Source organism: Pan troglodytes, chromosome 2, assembly GCF_028858775.2.
Source record: "Pan troglodytes isolate AG18354 chromosome 2, NHGRI_mPanTro3-v2.0_pri, whole genome shotgun sequence".
In the NCBI taxonomy this organism is placed as follows: domain Eukaryota; kingdom Metazoa; phylum Chordata; class Mammalia; order Primates; family Hominidae; genus Pan; species Pan troglodytes.
This window is the reverse complement of record NC_086015.1, coordinates 128,173,428-128,195,354: the sequence shown is the minus strand read 5'-3', so window position 1 is coordinate 128,195,354 and position 21,927 is coordinate 128,173,428. Positions and strand designations below refer to the sequence as shown.

The 21,927-nt window shown below is 44.1% G+C and overlaps 1 protein-coding gene across 1 annotated transcript in view; it reads left to right on the top strand.

Moving 5' to 3' along the window:
- The window catches only part of MUC13 (mucin 13, cell surface associated), a 29,562-nt gene extending 17,161 nt beyond the window's left edge, over positions 1 to 12,401 (top strand). The window contains exons 6-12 of the mRNA XM_516707.7: positions 1,258 to 1,421; positions 4,058 to 4,177; positions 4,499 to 4,628; positions 5,720 to 5,757; positions 7,362 to 7,446; positions 9,511 to 9,712; positions 11,109 to 12,401. Coding sequence (XP_516707.2) covers positions 1,258 to 1,421; positions 4,058 to 4,177; positions 4,499 to 4,628; positions 5,720 to 5,757; positions 7,362 to 7,446; positions 9,511 to 9,712 — 739 coding nt within the window. The 3' untranslated portion in view covers positions 11,109 to 12,401. The remainder of the gene's footprint in view (positions 1 to 1,257; positions 1,422 to 4,057; positions 4,178 to 4,498; positions 4,629 to 5,719; positions 5,758 to 7,361; positions 7,447 to 9,510; positions 9,713 to 11,108) is intronic.
- Positions 12,402 to 21,927: the final 9,526 nt, after the last annotated feature.

The window sequence follows — 21,927 nt, the reverse complement described above, 5'->3', positions numbered from 1 at the left end:
AATGAATTATGGTAGAAAATATTAAATTACAATGCTGAAGCCCATTACATTTTTGGGGCTCCCTTTTGAGATGATTGTGCCTAAAAATGGAATTTGATTCATGTTTTGGATTTTTCTTGATTGTTCTGAGGACCCAAGGTGGCTGCAAACATTGCTTAAATAGATTGGCTATATTTTCAGGCTTCTGCATTTATTCGAGAGTCAAAATGAAATTTTAGCTGGGCACGGTGGCGCGTGCCTGTGGTCCCAGCTACTTGGGAGACTGAGGCGGCAGGATAAGCTGAGCCCAGGAGGTCGAGGCTGCAGTAAGACGTGATCTCACCACCGCACTCCAGCCTGGTGACAGAGCAAGACCCTGTCTCAAAAAAAAAAAAAACCAAAAAAAAGTCAAAAAGTGTGTAGAAAAAAACATTTAGACAACAAAAATATATCCTGAGGCTTAAAAGCACAGAGCGACAAATCAGATAGTGAATGTTTTTAAAAGTCATTTTTCCCCCTGTTTCAGTGATTGTATCACTTGATTCATTTTGGACAATGAAATAATTAAACTTGGCACAGCTGTGCTTAGGGCTCCGAACTGCAGTGCTGATTAGAGAGAGAGAGAGAGAGACAGTGACAATGTCTTGCTCATGGCAGGCACTTCATATTGCTGATAGGATTTGCTCATGTTTCCTGCAGCCCCGGCCCTCTTTGTTTCAGTTCTCCTCTGGGTCGTGTGTGTCCAGGCCCAATCATGTTCCCACTGTGAAACTGCCTGCTGACTTCCTGGTCCTTTCTGGGAGTGATCCAGGCTCCCTATGGCTGGTTACTGCTTTCTCCATGCAGAGGGAGGGACACGCGCCCCTCTGTCTCTCTCAAAGAACCAGACTGAGATTTAACAGCTGCTGTCCTACAGAAAGTGACAATTTCCCATTTCAGGTGTTACTTGTTCTAATTCTGATTAGCTCTAGGCTCCTAGATCCTTAAAAAGATGATTCATAATTTTTCCAAAAATGGTTATCCACAATTTTCCTAAGTTTTCTCCAACAGAACATTGTTTTCACCATAGGTTTCCTCTGAATACACATCAAATAGAGACCTCCAAGCCTGTACATTGCCATCTTTTTGCAGCCCCCGGCCTCCATATGTGGGTCCGAATCACAGGGACAGGACAGCGGGTCAGGACTAGGGCCGGGAGATTCGGGAGTCTGGGAGATTAGAATTATTTGTTGATTCTTCAGTTCAATTCACTAAGTGACAGATTCATCTCATTTTTAGCACACCTCTGTCACCAAGATCTGAAATGCGTGCTGATGACAAGTTTGTTAATGTAACAATAGTAACAATTTTGACAGAAACCACAAGTGACAATGAGAAGACTGTGACTGAGAAAATTAATAAAGCAATTAGAAGTAGCCCAAGCAACTTTCTAAACTATGATTGTAAGTATTGTATAATTTTATTCAAAGTTCACCTGAAGACCTACCTACCTTTTTTGTAAACCTTTTCATTATATGTGAAAAGGAGACAAGAACTGCATCATTGAACTGACAACTGTCTCTAAATTTCTTTTTATCCAATTCTTCTTCCCTTTTCTTGTTCGCTTGCCCTCTGCTTCTTTCCAACCATCTCCCAAGTCATCAAACTGACCAGTGTGTTCCTCTCTACGAAGGTATAAATGACCAGACAAACCACTGCTGGGCAGGGAAAGAAAAAGGAGAAACAACAGGGCTTTATGTCGAGTTAAAGATTTCCAAATGATTACAGAAAATTTTACCTGTGGCTGGGCGTGGTGGCTCATGCCTGTAATCCCAACACTTTGGAAGGCTGAGATGGGCGGATTCCTTGAGCCCAGGAGTTTGAGACCAGCCTGGGCAACATGGCAAAATCCCATCTCTACAAAAAATTAGCCAGGTGTGGTGGTGCAGGTCTGTGGTCTCAGCTACTTGGGAGGCTGAGGTGGGAGGATTGCATAAGCCCAGGAGGTTGAGGCTGCAGTGAGCTGAGATCACGACACCACACTCCAGCCTGAGCAATAGAGCAAGACCAAGCATTACCCGTACTATTTTCCCCTTTAGACACACACGAACCCACCATGTAGCTGTAGCAATTTGCATTTGCTGTGTTACGACGGTAGTGGCCAAAAACAACCATCATTTATTTACTGCAACCCTAGAATTCTATGGGTCTGAATTTGAGCTGGGCTCAAGTGGATAGTGTGCTGATCTGGGCCAGGCTTAATTGATCTCTGCTGGGCTCACTTAAGCATCTGCCATTAGCTGCTGGGTCAGCTAAATGGTTTGTCTGCTCCACGTGGTCTCTTATCAGCAGACCCATCCAAAGGATTTCAAGAGCAGCAAGAGGGTAAGATTCAATGCACAAATATTTCTCAAGTCTCTGCTTACATCACAGTTACAACTGTCCAATTGGCTAAAGCAATTCGCATTACCAAGCACAGTGTGGAAGGGCCCTGCCAAAGGGGTACAGAAAGGTGTGAGTAAATTGATGTCATGACTGCAGTCAACCCACCACAACAGTCATCAGAAGTTCCTCACCCCAGAGGTGACCCACTGGGGCCAGTCCCGGGAAGAGGTGTTTGCAGCTGGTTCTCAGTCCTGGTTGCCAAATCCAGAATCCTCTGTTGAGCCACAATTTATTTGACTTTTCTATAGCATTTGACACTAGTATCCTTCCCTTCTAGATGTTCCCTTCCTCCTGGGCCCGCATCCACCATTCTCCTAATCGCCTTCGTGCCTCCCTCATCCTTCTTTTTGCTCCTTCTAAGACTCCTTTCTTCATCTTTTAAGTGTTTGCTTTTTTGTTTGTTCATTTGTTTGACAGGGTCTCACACTGTTGCCCAGGCTGGAGTGCAGTGGGATGATCTTGGCTCACCACAACCTCCAACTCCCGGGTTCAAGCGATTCTCCTGCCTCAGCCTCTCGAGTAGCTGGGATTATAGGCATGTGCCACCACGCCCAGCTAATTTTTGTATTTTTAGTAGAGACGGTTTTCGCCATTTTGGCTGGGCTGGTCTCGAACTCCTGACCTCAGGTGATCTGCCCGCCTTGGCCTCCCAAGGTGCTGGGATTACAGGTGTGAGCCACCATACCTGGCCAGAAAACACTTTCCTGTTCTCCCGCTTCAGTGGCAAAGATAAATTGTTTTCTTTGCCCAAAATTGTAGAATCTCTTGCTCTAGGCTTTTAATCAGAGGCATTTTCATGTGGCAGGTGATGAAGGAGGCTCAGTTACAGTTTGGGATGTTTAGTAGAGAGGAGCCATATGACTCTACCTACTCCTATTCTCTCCCCCACTCCATTCTCAGACTCATCATTTTTTTTTTTTCTTCCCGAGATGGATTCTTGCTCTGTCACCCAGAGCTGGAGTGCAATGGCATGATCTCGGCTCACTGCAACCTCCGCCTCCTAGGTTCAAGCAATTCCCCTGCCTCAGCCTCCTGAGTAGCTGGGATTACAGGCACATGCCACCACACCCAGCTAATTTTTGTATTTTTAGCAGAGACGGGGTTTCACCATGTTGGTCAGGCTGGTCTCAAACTTCTGACCTCGTGATCCACCAGCCTCGGCCTCCCAAAGTGCTGAGATTACAGACGTGAGCCACCACGCCCAGCCAGACTCATCTTTTAACCCTAATGCCTTCCAACCCATTTTTATTTCTTTATTTATTTTTATTTCTATTTTGAGACAAGGTCTCACTCTTGCTCAAGTTGGAGTGCAGTGGCATGATCATGGCTCACTGTAACCTTGAACTTCTGGGCTCAAGTGATCCTCCCACTCCAGTCTCCTGAGTAGCTGGGACTACAGGAGCTTGCCACCATGCCCAGCTAACTTTTAAATTTTTTCACTGTGTTGCCCAGGCTGGTCTTGAACTCCTAGGCTCAAACGATACTCCTGCCTTGGCCTTCTAAAGTGCTGGGATTACAGTTGTGAGCCCCTGCACTTGGCCCCAAAACTTATTAAAAGGCAAAGTATAACAGCAATGGGGTGGGGTAATTTTCACAAATTACCTTATCCATATTGTCATGCTGAATATATTTTTAAACTATTTGTGCTTCTCAGCGACCCTTCGGTGTGATTATTATGGCTGTAACCAGACTGCGGATGACTGCCTTAATGGTTTAGCATGCGATTGCAAATCTGACCTGCAAAGGCCTAACCCACAGAGCCCTTTCTGCGTTGGTAAGTGTTTCACCTGCTTCTCAGTGTTCTTCATAACATCACTTTCTCTTCTTTTGCAACATACAAAATTCACTCCTTAAGTTTCCACATGCATTTCAGAGTCCGAGTGATCTGACTTCTGACTTTAGACATATGGACCATGGCTGGGACCTTTGCTAGCCCATGTCCAGCTTCACAGGGGGCACATCATGTGTGGAGTCAATAAGCATCTCATTTTACCTAGAAAAAGCAATGTGAAAAACACTGTCATGTTGTCACATGTGACTTTGGGGTTAAAGAGATTGTTTCTGAAAATTACCCAGAAATCATTCTGTTTTGAAGCTTCCAGTCTCCAGTGTCCTGATGCCTGCAATGCACAGCACAAGCAATGCTTAATAAAGAAGAGTGGTGGGGCCCCTGAGTGTGCGTGCATGCCCGGCTACCAGGAAGATGCTAATGGGAACTGCCAAAAGTAAGAAAAACCACTTTGTTTTTGTCTTGCCACAGCTGGAGCTAGGCAAAGTAGAGAGACCTTACAACACGTATATAGGTGTTGAGTCAGGAAGCTGGTAAGCTGTCATAGGTTGGTAGAGACAGAGCATCCTCATCATCATCATCATCAATAGTTTTTTTTTTTTTTTTTTGAGATGGAGTCTCACTCTGTCCCCCAGGCTACAGTGCAATCTCAGCTCACTGCAACCTCCACCCCACAGGTTCAAGCGATTCTCCTGCCTCAGCCTCCCGAGTAGCTGGGATTACAGGTGCCTGCCACCCTGTCCAGCTAATTTTTGTATTTTTAGTGGAGATGGGGTTTCATCATCTTGGCCAGGCTGGTCTTGAACTCCTGACCTCGTGATCCACCTGCTTCAGCCTCCCAAAGTGCTGGGATTACAGGTTCCTGCCACCCTGTCCAGCTAATTTTTGTATTTTTAGTGGAGATGGGGTTTCATCATCTTGGCCAGGCTGGTCTTGAACTCCTGACCTCGTGTTCCACCTGCTTCAGCCTCCCAAAGTGCTGGGATTACAGGCGTGAGCCACCATGCCCAGCATCATCAATAGTTTTTGAGCATTCTCTATGCTCCAGGAAACACACTAGGTAATACCTATCACACAACAACATTGTCAGGAATGTCTTAATTTCCATTTTCAGGTGAGGAAACTGAAACTGATTGTAAATAACATCCTCCAGCTCACAGGGCAACAAATAAGTGGCAGAGCCATGTGGCGTCACAGCCTGAGATGGTCCCACTACCCTCCATGCCTCTTGGGTTCAGCTTTGCCTGAACTGCAGAATCTTCCTGAAGCCCGGAGGATGGAGTGTTCAGTCAGTAGCAAATGAGCCTGCATGAGATTGCGTACCCCCCTCACCCTTCCAGAACCCCATGGAAGGTGGTCTCCTGGAAGAATGAGAGTGTAAGGAAGGCAAAAGAAAGAGGAAAAAAAGCAAGGGAGGACAGAATAAAAGGAAGATGGAAAGGAAGAGGTGGAGATTGGGGTGGGAACTCTGACATGCTCCCCACAGGGGCTCTTTAACACTGTTTCCTATCGCTCACTGTATTTCAGGTGTGCATTTGGCTACAGTGGACTCGACTGTAAGGACAGTGAGTATGAAAGTCTTGCTATTATAAACAAGTTATTAAACATCTGAGAAATCAATAGTGACCCCATTCAACATCCTGCCCAGTCCTTCAAAGTCTCTGTCCTCTTTCATGAAGAGAGAGACCATCTGCCTCCAGTTTGCCTTCTGGGTCCTGCCATGCCATGCCCACCCTTAGGTTATGAACAGCAGCCCCTCTGCCATAGAAAATAACAGAACTCAGCACCAGGAGTGGGCTGGCACCTCTGGACTTGCTTGAGACCAGAGAAGGGCATCTTAGCATTATGTTGATTTCCTGCATTAGCTTACATATGCATTATCTGCTGCTACTAGAGATAAAAGACCAGTAATTCCAAAAATTCTGGTGGTTATAGAAGAGCAGACCTAGAAACCACACATTTAAATACTCAAATCCTTTTGTCTTAGAGCTATTTACTGGTTTGGGATATTTTGCTGCAAATTCAAATTCTGTACCCTCCCATGCCCCACCCCCACCAGATTAAGACAATACTAACTTTAAATTTTCAATTATTTTATATTCTAAAATGTACATAATGAACTAAAGATCAGTCTTCCAAGATGAAGGAAATATTACTGTCAGCCTTCCTGCCAGCCATGAAGATAGTGATGAGTGACATTCTCCATTTCTACTGTATTTTATTGCAAGGAATAATTTGCTAAGTCTTTCTTCAGGGCTTTCAATTTCCACATCTATAAAATGAGAAGTTTGGACCAGACAAACTTTGAGGTCTTTCCCAGATTTGCCAGTCTATGGCCCCATGAATTCACATTAAAGGCAGCATTTGTGGAAGCCATATAGCAGAAAGAGACAAAGAGGTCTAGAGCAGTGTTGTGCAATAGAAATATTATGTGAGCTACACATTTCATTTGAAATTTTAGAAATTTCAAGTAAATTGTTAGAAGTAAAAAGAAACAGATGAGGTTGATTTTAAGAACATATTTTATTTAATCCATATATCCAAAATATCATTTCAACATGGAATCAATAAAAAAAGATAAACCAATTCTCTCACATTTTTTTCACATGAAGTGTTTGCAGTCTGGTGTGTCTGTTACATTGTGTCTCATAGCCACAGTCAAGTGTCAATAGTGCCAACCAGGGCAGAGTTAGGAGAGGAGAATGGGTGATAATGAACGTCTAGACTCTTCCCTCATTGATGTTATTATCAAGCCATTAGCTGGCTCCTCTAGCAGTGACATTTAACTCCAACCTAGTTTCCTTAGCTTATCAGTAAGGTGAGGTATGGAGGGCAGGCAAAGGCAGCAGAGGTAAGGAGGGAGGTGTGGCCCTCAGCTGATACTCCACTCCCCACAAAGTCCAGGAAGACCCTGCCACCATCCTTTGTATTTACAGTCTTTTGTCTGGCAGGGCTGCCCTTTCCAATTGAGTTCTGAAGACACAGTTTAGGAGGTGTGAGGAGGGAATGCTAAAGGAAATAGGCCAACTACCCAACCTGGCCTGGAGGGTTGGAGACCAGAACCTGATCGTCTTCACAGCTAGGAGTCCCTGGGAATACACGAACCTGTGCAGTAGACAGTTGGGGGCCAGCTTGTTGGAGACTGTTCTTATTTTCTTCTTCCTTTCAGAATTTCAGCTGATCCTCACTATTGTGGGCACCATCGCTGGCATTGTCATTCTCAGCATGATAATTGCATTGATTGTCACAGCAAGGTATGGGATGAAAGTGTCCTTTTTAAATTTTTTTTTTTTTATAGAGAGATGGGGGTCTCACTATGTTGCCCATGTTGGTCTCAAACTCCTGAACTCAAGCCATCCTCCCACCTCGGCCTCCCAAAGTGCTGGGATTACAGGCATGAGCCATCACACCTGCCAGAAGTGGCCTTTTCCTGCGGCACAGGACCACCAGCATGACACTCTCTAGTTTCCAAACATACTCATCCTCTCCTGGGCAAGAGAAGGGAGATAAGGAGAGGCCTTTCTAGTACCACTGACTTTTTTTCCTTACCTTAATTGTCTTCTTATTATATAGGCAATAGCAGGACCATGGAAGAAAATCAAGAAAATAGAGAAGTGGGTAAAGGGGCGGAATTTAAAAATCACTCACAAAACCCACCATGCTGAGGCAACTAACATTTTGAGATATAACCTTCCAGATTTATTTCTATCTTTTAAAATAATATTATATACATAATTTTGTGTCTTTTGTGTTTTTAAAATTTTGGATTGAGGTTTTTTTTGGTTTAACACCGTAAGATGACATAGCAACCATTTCCTTATGTCATTAAAAACTCTTTGTTAATGTAATAATATTTAACTCCACTGAAGTTGTCAAATACAATTTTCATCAGATCACTTCCCTGTCCAGGACTCTGCTGCAAATGGTCCAAAATCAACCTCAACTGAACCCCCTGGGTTTTTGTTTTTTTTTTTAACTTTTTTAAAGAAAGGTTATCACGTTAGCCAGGCATGGTGGTGGCGCCCCTGTAATCCTGCTACTCAGGAGGCTGAGGCAGGAGAATTCCTTGAACTGGGAGGCAGAGGTTGCAGTGAGCCAAGATTACCCCACTGCACTCCAGCCTGGGTGACAGAGCAAGACCCTGTCTCACATACACACACACACACACACACACACAAGCACACACATGTCATCTCTGCGTGGCTATTAGCTTGGTGCCTTAAGGTCTCTTCTCTTAAGGAAGGGGCACTAGAGTTCATTCATTCAACAAATATTTAGATAGACTAAAGGTCCCCCCATTAACAGGGAGGCAAATGCTGTGATCTCTTTCCCATTCTCAATGTGCCAAGTGGGGATCCACTTTGATTTTTTAAAGCTACTGTTTTCTAACATTTAGTTCATATCTTATATTTTGGCAAAATAGGTAGTTTTCCACTATAATGTGACAGGATAAACAGATTTTAGGTTCCTACAATATTTTGTTCTTGTTTTTTCTCTTTTTTTTTTTTTGAGACAGAGTCTTGGTCTGTCGCCCAGGCTGGAGTGCAGTGGCATGATCTTGGCTCGCTGCAACCTCCACCTCCCAGGTTCAAGCGATTCTCCCGCCTCGGCCTCCCGAGTAGCTGGGACTAGAGGCACATGCCACTGTGCCTGGTTAATTTTTGTATTTTTAATGGAGACGAGGTTTCACCATGTTAGCCAGGCTGGTCTCGAACTCCTGGCCTCAAGTGATCTGCCCACCACGGCCTCCCAGAGTGCTGGGATTACAGAGGTGAGCCACCGAGCCCAGCCTCGTTTCAAGTCTTTGAACTTGTTTGACTCATTTTACCCACCAACGTGATTCTTAGATGTTGACTTTGCTGAATGAAATGCTGTATCTCAAATTATTTTCTAATATTATGAGCAAAATATGAATGAGGCCAGTGGAATTAGATCGTTATGTTGGATCAGCATTGAAGTCCAGGTTTTGTCGCTACACAGAGCTCATGACCTTAAACTTAGGAAACCTACACTGAATAAAATAATGAAGTGTTTTATTTCATTATTTGTGGGTCATCAAGTCTGCAACTTATTCTTTCATAAAAAAAACTGTTAGTGTTCTTTGGTTATGCAACTTATTCTTAATTGGTTCAGAAATGTTAATAATTAGGGAATCTGGGTGATAAGTGTGTGAGAACACCGTAATATATGTATTTTGTAACTTACAAATAAATGTGAGATTATTTCAGAATTTAAAAATATTTTTAAAAAGAACATTAACATTTACTTCAAGAAACTTTCTGCCATTGTTAAATCCTAATTCCTCTTACTGATTACAGATCAAATAACAAAACAAAGCATATTGAAGAAGAGAACTTGATTGACGAAGACTTTCAAAATCTAAAACTGCGGTCGACAGGCTTCACCAATCTTGGAGCAGAAGGGAGCGTCTTTCCTAAGGTCAGGATAGCGGCCTCCAGAGACAGCCAGATGCAAAATCCCTATTCAAGCCACAGCAGCATGCCCCGCCCTGACTATTAGGTGAGTCAGTGGGCTTTTTCTCCTGCTTTTGGGAGTGAATGCACCAGGGCAGAGCAGAGACCTGGTTGCTGAATCTTCGATCCTTGGCTGCCCCGCAGGCTTTCTTTTTCTTTATTGAAAGAGAGAGAGAGAGAGAGATCAAAAAGGAAGTTCCCTGCTGTCGTAACTCTGAGCATCTATGTGACTACAGACACATCACTTAATTTCCCTGGCCTTTGATTTTCTCATCTGTAAAAAGGTCAGCTTAATTTAGATACCCCTAAGTTCCCTTTAGATTACCAACTCCATGAATACGACTCCAGAGATTATGATGATGACACTTCTCAGACTGTTTGAAGACCTAGGTCCTCAGCCAGGACCAGGGAAGGACACTGGATGTAAACATAGTTCTGTGGGATCCTTTTCACCAGGCTGTGTAAAGGCAACGCTCTCTTTCCCTGCCGCTTGATCTCAAGGCAACTCTCTCTCTCTCTCTCTCTCTATGTATATATATAAGTTCTATTTGTTGTTGTTGTTGTTTTGAGACAGGGTCTCACTCTGTCACCCAGACTTGAGTCCAATGGTACGATCTTGGCTCACTGTAGCCTCAACCTCCTGGGCTTAAGTGATCCTCCTACCTCAGCCTCCCAAGTAGCTGGGACTACAGGCACATGCCGCTATGCCTGGCTAATTTTGGTATTTTTTGTAGAGACAGGGGTTTCTGCCATGTTGCCCAGGCTGGTCTCAAATTCCTAAGCTCAAGTGATCCTCTCGCCTCGTCCTTCCAAACTGCTGGGATTACAGGCATGAGCCACTGAACTGGGCATCAGTCCACTTCTAAAGAGATGAAATGGAGCTTAGCTTGTTGGCTCATCCCATACTCCTAGCACTTTGGGAGCCTGAAGTAGGAGAATTGCTTGAGCCCAAGAGTTCGAGACCAGCCTGGGCAAATAATGAGACCCCATTTTTACAAAAAATAATAATAATAAAAGATAGCTTTTTAAAAAAGGAGATAAAGCTAGTTAGGCTGGCGATACTGTATTTCTCTAGGGAGAACTTTCAAGGACAACAGCTTGTACCCACTGGGTTTGTATTGGATAATCATAGCTGTCACTTCTTAGTGTGATTGAATGAAATGTTGAAAGAAGGAAGCCTGTAAGAGACTTTAGGAGGAAGAGTGACAGGAGACAGATGGAAAGAAGGAAGATGGTAAAGGAAGAGGAGAAAGGGAGCTGGGAAAGAGATGGGGAATGGAAGAGACGTGAGAGAAATGATAGGGAGAATATGGGATAAAGCTGAAGAAGACAAATAATGTTAATGAAAGTAATGTTAATAATTTACAGATCTAAACGATCTCATATGTTTCTGTTGGAGTATTTTCTAAGAGTATTATCTCTCCCTCTCTCTTTCTGTCTAGAATCATAAGAATGTGGAACCCGCCATAGCCCCCAACCAATGTACAAGCTATTATTTAGAGTGTTTAGAAAGACTGATGGAGAAGTGAGCACCAGTAAAGATCTGGCCTCCGGGGTTTTTCTTCCATCTGACATCTGCCAGCCTCTCTGAATGGAAGTTGTGAATGTTTGCAACGAATCCAGCTCACTTGCTAAATAAGAATCTATGACATTAAATGTAGTAGATGCTATTAGCGCTTGTCAGAGAGGTGGTTTTCTTCAATCAGTACAAAGTACTGAGACAATGGTTAGGGTTGTTTTCTTAATTCTTTTCCTGGTAGGGCAACAAGAAGCATTTCCAATCTAGAGGAAAGCTCCCCAGCATTGCTTGCTCCTGGGCAAACATTGCTCTTGAGTTAAGTGACCTAATTCCCCTGGGAGACATACGCATCAACTGTGGAGGTCCGAGGGGATGAGAAGGGATACCCGCCATCTTTCAAGGGTCACAAGCTCACTCTCTGACAAGTCAGAATAGGGATACTGCTTCTATCCCTCCAATGGAGAGATTCTGGCAACCTTTGAACGGCCCAGAGCTTGCAACCTAGCCTCACCCAAGAAGACTGGAAAGAGACATATCTCTCAGCTTTTTCAGGAGGCGTGCCTGGGAATCCAGGAACTTTTTGATGCTAATTAGAAGGCCTGGACTAAAAATGTCCACTATGGGGTGCACTCTACAGTTTTTGAAATGCCAGGAGGCAGAAGGGGCAGAGAGTAAAAAACATGACCTGGTAGAAGGAAGAGAGGCAAAGGAAACTGGGTGGGGAGGATCAATTAGAGAGGAGGCACCTGGGATCCACCTTCTTCCTTAGGTCCCCTCCTCCATCAGCAAAGGAGCACTTCTCTAATCATGCCCTCCCGAAGACTGGCTGGGAGAAGGTTTAAAAACAAAAAATCCAGGAGTAAGAGCCTTAGGTCAGTTTGAAATTGGAGACAAGCTGTCCGGCGAAGGGTGCGAGAGGGAGCTTGTGCTCAGGAGTCCAGCCGTCCAGCCTCGGGGTGTAGGTTTCTGAGGTGTGCCATTGGGGCCTCAGCCTTCTCTGGTGACAGAGGCTCAGCTGTGGCCACCAACACACAACCACACACACACACACAAATGGGGGCAACCACATCCAGTACAAGCTTTTACAAATGTTATTAGTGTCCTTTTTTATTTCTAATGCCTTGTCCTCTTAAAAGTTATTTTATTTGTTATTATTATTTGTTCTTGACTGTTAATTGTGAATGGTAATGCAATAAAGTGCCTTTGTTAGATGGTGTCCTTGTGTCTGGGGCTTTTTTTTCATTTCTTTATCTTTCTTTTTTTTTTTTTTTTTTTTTTTTGAGACACGGTCTTGCTCTGTCACCCAGGCTGGAGTGCAGTAGTGTGAACATGACTCACTGTAGCCTCAAACTCCTGGGTTCAAACAATCCTCCCATATAAGCCTCCTGAGTAGGTGGGGCTACAGAAGTGTGCTATCATGCCCAGCTAATTTTTTTGTTGTTGTTGTTAGAGACAGGGTCTCACTATGTTGCCCAGGCTGAGTTTGGGGGTTTTGATGATGCACACAGCAGTTAGTCTCATTTTAAATAGCAAACGTGACACATGGTAAATGGGAGTGACTGATATCTGCTATCCTTATTAGGGGTTATTGGATTACCCAAGATAACGTTCTACTGCATAGTAGACATTTGCTTCCTCCACGCACATCCCACTCCTACCCCATGATGACGAGCATTTTGGGTGGGGCTGATCCTGCTCCCAGCTACAGAGGTTGGCTCTGGTTGGCTCAAGCCAATCAGCGAAATCCCATGCCTCCTTGCCACAGTAATCGTCCTAAAAGTGAACGTGTGGCATAAGTGGATACAATTAGAATAAAGCCTAAACTTTGGTAGGAAGTTTGGAGAAAGAGAAACTTTCTTCTTCTGGAAAGTGGGCTTGAGGGTGTGAAGTCTTGAACTGCTTCTGTTTTGCTGGGGACAAAGCTGACACACACAGAGGAGAAGAACTGAGAGAACCAGAGAGAAATGGACCTGGCACCTTGATCAAACCATACCTGAAGCCTCTGGAATTTCCTCTGCTACAAGGCCAGTTTGAGTAGTTTTTTCCTGTTATTTGCAGTCAAAAAATCCTCACTGATACCACTTATGTTTATTCTTGTATTCTCATGGCTAAATGGTGAATCACATATAAGAAACATACTCTTATGAGCTATTAATGCCCACACTGAAGACATTAGCCATAAACCAATCAGTTAACAGCAGCAGAGTTATTGCAGGCAGAACTTAAAATTGGCTGGCGACTGTAATTTGTCATCACAGACTCTATTTCTGACCTGCATATTACCCCCTTTATATTTAAATATGATTCTGGATTCAGTACTAGTAGAAGGCTATTTCTAAAGAGGCCTTTCCCCCTTCCTGATCCCCCTTTGGACCAGAGCATGCCAACTCCTGTCACTTCTCAAAGGTCCTGAGCCATACTAATTCTGGGCTTCCTGGGCCATTCTTCAAAGACTTGCATTGCTATTGTTTGACTAAAAATAATCTCCTAAAGATATATATGTATAATGTTTATGAAAATGGCTTTTGCATTTGGATTCAAAAAGTTCTTTTTGATTATTGTGCAATATGACCTATAATTCATTTGTTTCTGCTTGCTGGTAACTTTGCAAAGGTTCTCTTACTAATTGTTCTGCCATTTTGGAGGGCTGTCAGAGTGAACTTTCTACGATGCATATCTGATTGTGACACTCCCTTGCTTAAGCTTTCAGGGGTCATCCACTGAGAAATAGAGCTCATAGAATAAAGTCAGACTCCTGGTGGCATGGCACTCCTAGACATCCAGTTACTGCCGCTGATTGTGCTGGCTTTGCCTCATGACCCTCCCCACGATGCACTACCACTTTGGCCATACCTGCTGTTTCCTAAACATACCACCTCTTTAATTTATTATTATTATTATTATTATTATTTTTGAGACAAGGTCTGGCTCTGTTGCCCAGCCTGGAGTGCAGTGGTGTGATCTTGGCTCATTGCAAACTGCCTCCCAGGCTTAAACCATCCTCCCATCTCAGCCTCCTGAGTAGCTGGGACTACAGGCACTTGCCACCACACTTGGCTAATTTCTGTGTTTTTGTAGAGACGAGGTTTTGCCATGTCACCAGGCTGGTCTTGAATTCATGAGCTCAAGCAATCCACCTGCCTTGGCCTCCCAAAGTGCTGAGATTACAGACATGAGCCATCGTGCCCAGCCAACATATCATCTCTTCATGCCTCCATTCCTTTGCTCATGCTTTCCCTCTTGCTTTTCCTCATGCTCATGCTTTCCCATTTTGGAATGCCCGTTTCCTTCAACTACCTAATGTCTTAATCTGTTTGAGCTGTATTACAAACTACCACAGACTGAGTGGCTTACAAACAGCATAAGTTATTTCTCACAGTTCTGGAGGCTGGGAAGTCCAAGATCAAGGTGTCAGCCAATTTGGTGTCTGGTGAGGACCCAGTTCCTCATAGATGGCCATCTTTTCACTGTAACCTCGCATGTTGGAAGGAGCAAGAGATCTCTCTGGGTTTTTTGTTTTTTGTTTTTTGTTTTTTGATGGAGTCTTGCTCTGTCACCCAGGCTGGAATACAGTGGTGGGATCTTGGCTTACTGCAACCTCTGCCTCTTGGGTTCAAGCAATTCTCCTGCCTCAGCCTCCCAAGTAGCTGGGACTACTACTGCAGCCATCACGCCCAGCTAATTTTTTGTATATTTAGTAGAGACGAGGTTTCACCATGTTAGCCAGGATGGTCTCTATCTCCTGACCTTGTGATCCACCCGCCTCAGCCTCCCAAAGTGCTGGGATTACAGGTGTGAGCCACTGCGCCTGGCCTGGGGTCTCTTTTATAAGGACATTAATCCCATCCATGAGGGCTCCACCCTCATTAACTAATAACTTCCCAAAGGTCCCACCTCCTAATAGCATCATATCAGGCTTTAGGATTTAATACATGAATCTTGAGGGTACCTAAACATTTAGACCACAGCACCTGATAAATACCTCCATCTGTCTAGATCAACTAAACCATTTTCTCCTCTGGCTACCCCAGTACTCTCAAGTAGAGTTGCCTCCTTCATGTCCCAACTGGTCCTGTAACCAGTTCCCCCAGAGAAGTGGTTGTATCCATGGTTCCTTCTAACCCAGCACAATGCCTGGCATAGAACAAGTATTAAATAATTGTGAAATGGGAGTGTAAAACAGGACTCTTGCAGCTCAACCTTGAAGAATATGATCATTATCTTGATTGTGGCACTGGTGTCACAAGTATACACATGTCAAACATTGTCCAATTGTACACTTTATAAATGTACACTTTGGTGTATGTCAATTATACCTTCACAAAGCTGGGGTTTTTTATTTTTATTTTTTAAGTGGGGAGTGAACTATTATGCAGAGCTGTCTCCAACCTTGAGGGCGGCACCTTCTAGGCACAGCCCTAAGACAGGACGAGAAAACGCACATGTCACACTGCTGGCTCGCCGCATTAGACCGAAGGTCCTCTGAGGTTGGCTTTGGGTGAAACAACAGGAATGGCCCCCTGCCCTGACAGCGGCAGGTCTTAGCTTCACATTGGGATCCCCTGAGGAGGTATAAAAGTTACTGATGCCTGGGTCCCATTCCAGAGCACATCAGTCTAGGGCAGACCTGAGTCTCAGGAGTATTTAAACTCTCACCTGCACGTTTTTTTGTTTTGTTTTGTTTTGTTTTTGTTTTTGTTTTTGACAGAGTCTCCCTCTGTCACCCAGGCTGGAGTGCAGTGGCACGATCATGGCTCATGGCAGCCTCTAACTCCGGCCTTAAGCCATTTTCCCCCCTCAGCCTCCTGAGTAGCTGGGATTCCAGGAGCCACCCGCCACGCCCTGCGCTCCCAGGTGCTTCTAATGTGCGGTGGAGTTTGAGAACCACTGTTTCAGGTCACTGCGTTGGCTAATGGTCCAACTCGAGGTCACATCACATCATTTCCCATTCCTTCCTCCGAGAGTCTAGAAGCCAAGAGTCACATTGTGGACAAGAAGCCCCAGTAAGCTCCAAGTCTCTTTATGGAGAAGGTGACCAGGCATCCAGATTGCATCAACACCAAAACCGTTTGAGGCTGAACTCTTTTGTGCCATTTTGCCCCCAAACCTACCCTGTCCTTCCGCCCCTTTCTGCGGCTGGGCAAATCTCGGGGCCGGTAGGTGGCGCTGTCTCCTATGGCTTGCAGAAAACTCAACTTCCGGCGGGGCGGTGCTTTTAAAAGGCTTTTTTGAAATCATTAACCTTCATTTTATTATTTCTTTTTATCGAGACAGAGTCTCACCCTGTTGCCAAGGCTGGAGTGCAGTGGCGAGATCTCGACTCACTACAACCTCCGCCTCCTGGGATCAAGCGATTCTTCTGCCTCAGCCTCCCGAATAGCTGGGATTACAGGTGCGCACCACCATGCCCGACTAATTTTGTATTTTTAGTAGAGACAGGGTTTCACCATGTTGGCCAAGCTGGTCTTGAACCCCTGACCTCAGTCATCCTACCGCTTTGGCCTCGCAAAGTGCTGGGATTACAGGTGTGAGCCACTGCACCTGACCTTAAAACCATTAACTTTTAATGCACCATTTCTAAGTTTCTCCTTGGACTTTTCCTTTGTCGGTCTCTTTATTCCTTGTTCTTGTGCTAGGGAGAAATGAATGTTACGCTGTTTGCTCTTGTTGAGATATTTGCATCATTTTTACTGAATCATTAGAGATCATATATTGTCCTCTTTATTGCTCTTATAATACATAACCATAAGCAATGTTAATGTCATATTAATGGTGCATAAAGTTTGGTACAATTGTTCAGAGAAATCAATGTTTTATTTAGTGGTGATTGTACAAAATTAAAAAGGAGATAAATCCATTTTCATTGAAAAATTCTTCAGTTAAATAAAAAACAAAATGCCACCCGTGGGAGGTGAGGTGAGCAAGATCTGTCTGGGTTTTCCCTGAGAGTTCTCCGAGAACTCCAGTTTGCCATTAATTGACAATCCACAGTGCAAAAAGCAAGGTTGGAGATTAGGTTGGGGAGAGCCCTGGAAAACATATGGGGGTGTTCTTCTCAGTCTCAGGGCTATGAAATGTGGTGCTTTTATTCAAAGACAGAAGCCTGGGGCAAACCATCAAAGGCCTCATAATTTCTGCAGGCCTGGTAACATTTTTCCTGAGCCCACAATCACGACATGTGGGCCAATAAGGAAATTCTCTGCTACTTCCAGGTGAGAGAATCAGTTTGAAAATCAACAACAACAATAATATTTCATATATTATGAAGCACTCCCTATATGCCAGGCACAATTCTTGTGCCTCACACATATTAACCCCTTTAATTCTCACGATAATTATGAAGTAGGTACTGTTTTCATGCCTGTTCAATAGTAGGGGAAATAGAGGCAAGTAACTAGTCTGCAGTCACATATCTAGGAAGTGACATAGCCAGGATTTGAGCCAGGCAGTCCGACTCCATTGCCTACCTCTCTGTCATTTAATGTTAAAGTATTAACAGAGGTAATATATTTCAATAGTCATTAGGAACAATGTGACATATATCTGAAGCTGAGAGTGTCCTGTATTTACCAGGACCTGGTGCCAGATGCAAATAGAGTGGTGGATGAAACACAGGCTTCATCGTCCTGGAGCTCACAGGTTAATGGCCTTTATTACCAAAAGTGCAAAACTCTTTCTTTACTTATGTCATTGTTCAAATTTCATAAAGTATTCTCATATTCTCTCCAGTAAAGTAACTCATCTAAAACTACCTGCAACATGCCTGCTGCTGCTTTTTTTTTTTTTTTTTTTTTGAGACAGGGTCTTGCTATGCTGGCGAGGCTGGAGTGCAGTGGCATGATCATGGCTCACTGCAGCCCTGACCTCCTGGGCTCAAGCAACCCTCCCACTTCAGCCTCCTGAGTGGTGGGACCACAGGTGAATGCCACCACACCCAGCTAATTTGTAAAATATTTTGGAGCGATGAAGTCTCACTATGCTGCCCAGGCTGGCTATGAGCCCTGGGCTCAAGTGATCCTCCCACCTTGGCCTCCCAAAGTGCTTGGATTCCAGGTGTGAGCCACCATGCCTGGCCTGCTTCTCATTTATTACCCCAGATATGACTTCCTCTTTGTTTGGGAACCCTCCAGCTTTTCTATCTTGTGTGAAGGCTCTCCATTCTCTAATCAGCTGTGGTGTCCTGCCCTTATGCAGTGATGGGAGGAATCTTGGAGGCTTCTTTCCTTTTGGTGGAAACAATAGCCTCCTGACTGGGTCCAAGTCAAAAATGAATCCCCACTGGACAGCCAGCCCCTTTGCTGCACCTGAACTTCCTGAGGGAAAATCCTCTGTTTTATTTCTTTGCTATGTAAAAAGCCCTCAACAAAATTTATTGAATGTAAAAATTAAGTCCCTATTTCAATGAAGTGGCATGGCATCCTAGAGCAAAGTGTGTCCTGGAATATGAAAACAAATAAATAGAATCAGGGCTAAGATTTGAAAGCATCTCTTAGCCAGCCCTGAGTAAGGGGTCTTTACCATTTTCTTTCTTTCTTTTTTCTTCTTTTCTTTTTTTTCTTTCTTTCTTTTCTTTTCTTTTTTTTTTGAGACAGAATCTCACTCTTGTCACCCAGGCTGGAATGCAATGGCGCAATCTAGGCTCACTGCAACCTCCGCCTCCCTGGTTCAAGTGATTCTCCTGCCTCAGCCTCCCAAGTAGCTGGGATTACAGGCATTTGCCACTTCTCTGGCTAATTTTTGTATTTTTAGTAGAGACAGGGTTTCACCACGTTAGTCAGGCTGGTCTCGAACTCCTGACCTCAGGTGATCCGCCTGCCCCAGCCTCCCAAAGTACTGGGATTACAGGTGTGAGCCTGTGCACCCGGCCTTTTTTTTTTTTTTTTTTTTTTTTTTTTTTTTTTTTTTTAAGATATGGGGTTTTGCGGTTTTGCTGTGTTGACCAGGCTGGTCTCAAACTCTTGGCTTCAAGTGATCCTCCTGCTTCAGCCTCCCAAAGTGCTGTCATTTTCTTTCTTTCTTTTTTTTTTTTTTTTGAGACGGAGTCTCGCTGTGTCGCCTAGGCTGGAGTGCAGTTGCACAATCTCGGCTCACCGCAAACTCTGCCTCCCGGATTCACGCCATTCTCCTGCCTCAGCCTCCGGAGTAGCTGGGACTACAGGTGCCTGCCACCACGCCTGGCTATTTTTTTTGTATTTTTGGTAGAGATGGGGTTTCACTGTGTTAGCCAGGATGGTCTTGATCTCCTGACCTCGTGATCCGCCTGCCTTGGCCTCCCAAAGTGCTGGGATTACAGGCGTGAGCCACCGCGCCCGGCTGTCATTTTCTTAATGAAGAGAATTAACTTACACGATATCCTCTAAATGGTACATAAGTCTCATTCCATAATAGAGTATCTGTCATTTTTAACTAATCATTTTTTGCTGCTGTTATCCACAGTCTCAAGTTAAAAAAAAAAAAAAGACCTCAAAGCATCAATACAAATAGATATTTGGACAATGGACTTCACCTGAATATTCTAATCAAGCCACATCTATTATTGCTCATGTGTCTTCCTGATAAGCCCCCTACCCCTACCCGCATAAAGTGGTGATTCAGGTCCTTCCTGTTTTGTTTTCAAGGTCATTACTGCTCTGCATCAATCCAGTAGAAAGCCAAAGAATATAGAGGATTTTGCAAGAGAGATTTTTTTACGAATCAAGTCTGGTATTATTGCACCTCATTTTCCCCCACATCATATTGGCTTAGAACTTGTCACATAACAGCACCCAACACCCCAAGGGAGGCAGGGGGAATATAGAAGAGCTACTTGTCTAGGAAGATAGCACTTTGTGAACAGCTCTCTAGTCTCTGTTTCTCTCCCTTCCTTCACCTTACAAAATTTCCTTATCCTTTGAGACCCAGCATAAACACCATTATTTATCCCTAACCCTGGAACAGTATTTGTCACATGGTATACACTCAATAAATACTTGTTGGATAAATGCATCATTCCACAAACATTTTTTTAAAAATTTTTCTTTATTTTGTAGAGATGGGGTCTTGCTATGTTGCCTAGGCTGGTCTTGAATCCCTGAGCTCAAGCCCTCCTGCCTCGGCCTCCCAAGTGCTGGGATTACAGGCATGAGCCACTACGCCTAGCCAACAGACACTTTTTTCAGTGCCCACTCTCAGGGAGTTGAGTAATAAGTCAGAGATTAATTACATAAGCAAATAACTTCAACCTCAACTCTTCCAATGGAGGCAAGGACCAAGTTCTCTAAGAACATGAAGGAAGCCAGCTGTGGTGGCTCACACCTGTCATCCCAGTACTTTGGGAGGGCAAGTGGGGAGGATTAATAGAGCCCAGAAGCTCAGGCAACATACTAGGTTGATCAGACTGGGCAACATAGTGAGATCCCACCTCTCCCTCCAAAACAACAATAACAACAAAAACAAACAAAAAAGAAGGACATGGAGGAAAACATTCTGTCAACAGTAGTTCTGGAAGGCTTCACAAAGGAAGCAACATTTGAGCGGGGTATCAAAAGACAAATAGGAGTTTATCAGTCAGAAAAGATCAGGGATAGGGCCTTTGAAGGAAGAAACACAATCTGCAAAGATAAGAATGTATCTGTCTGTGAGGGTGGGAGTAGGGGCCAGGCTCTGAAGGGCTTTGTGAGTTGTGCAATCTGATTCCTGGTCTACTTCAGTATACTTTGATCTTTCAAATATACCTGGTATATGTGCTCTGCCTCCTTTTTCTTTTTAAAAATTTTTTTTTTTTTTTTTGGTTTTTCTTTTTTCTTTTGTAGAGACAAGGTCTCACCATGTTTCCCAGGCTAGTCTTGAACTCCTGGGCTCAGGTGATCCTCTCACCTCAGCTTCCCAAAATGCTGGGATAACAGGCATGAGCCACGTGCATGCCCAGCTTCTTCTTCTCCCTTTTTTTTTTTTTTTTTTTTAAGACAAGGTCTCACTCTGTGTCCCAGGATGGAGTACAGAGTGGTGCAATCATAGCTCACTATAACCTCGAACTCCTGGGCTTAAGCAATTCTTCCACCTCAGCCTCTCAAGTAGCTGGGACAACATGCATGTCATTACTGTGCCTGGCTAATTTTTCATGAGACGAGCTTTCACCATATTGCCCATGCTGGTCTGCTTCAAGCTCCTGGGCTCAAGCAATCCTCCTGCCTTGGCCTCCCAAAGTGCTGGGATTACAGGCATGAGGCACCACACTCAGCCCCCTACATCTTTTTGAGTTGACTAAAGCCAAGTGTGGTCTCTGAAAGGCTCAAGAGTCTGAATGTCTAGTCTAACATAAGAAGAACCCCTAGTGAGCATTGCAGGCATCATGTGTTATATTATGGTCTCTGAAATATTGGAGGGGACAGTGATCAATCTCCACTGAAGCTGGGAGAAGAGGAAATTATCAAACGCCCTTGAGTTACAAGGAATGAAGTATTTCCTGATTGATGATTAAATAATTGGGGTGGATTCGCTAGGAAGCTGATGGAGGCCTCTTGGGACATCCTTTAAAGAGGAAAGGTGATCATTTTTAGAGTCCACCCGTAAGACAGGCCCTCGTAGTCTTCCCACATAAAGAACACGTTCAAACAGGCACTCCGTCTTCTATGTAAGCACAGTGCTTTTTTGTAGAAGAATTTTTAGTCGGCATATCAGGTTACGTAAAGTAGAGCCTGCTGCCAAGTGCGGAACACATTTGGCTTTGCAAGTGGTAATTATAGAGCCAGCTCTGGCAGGGA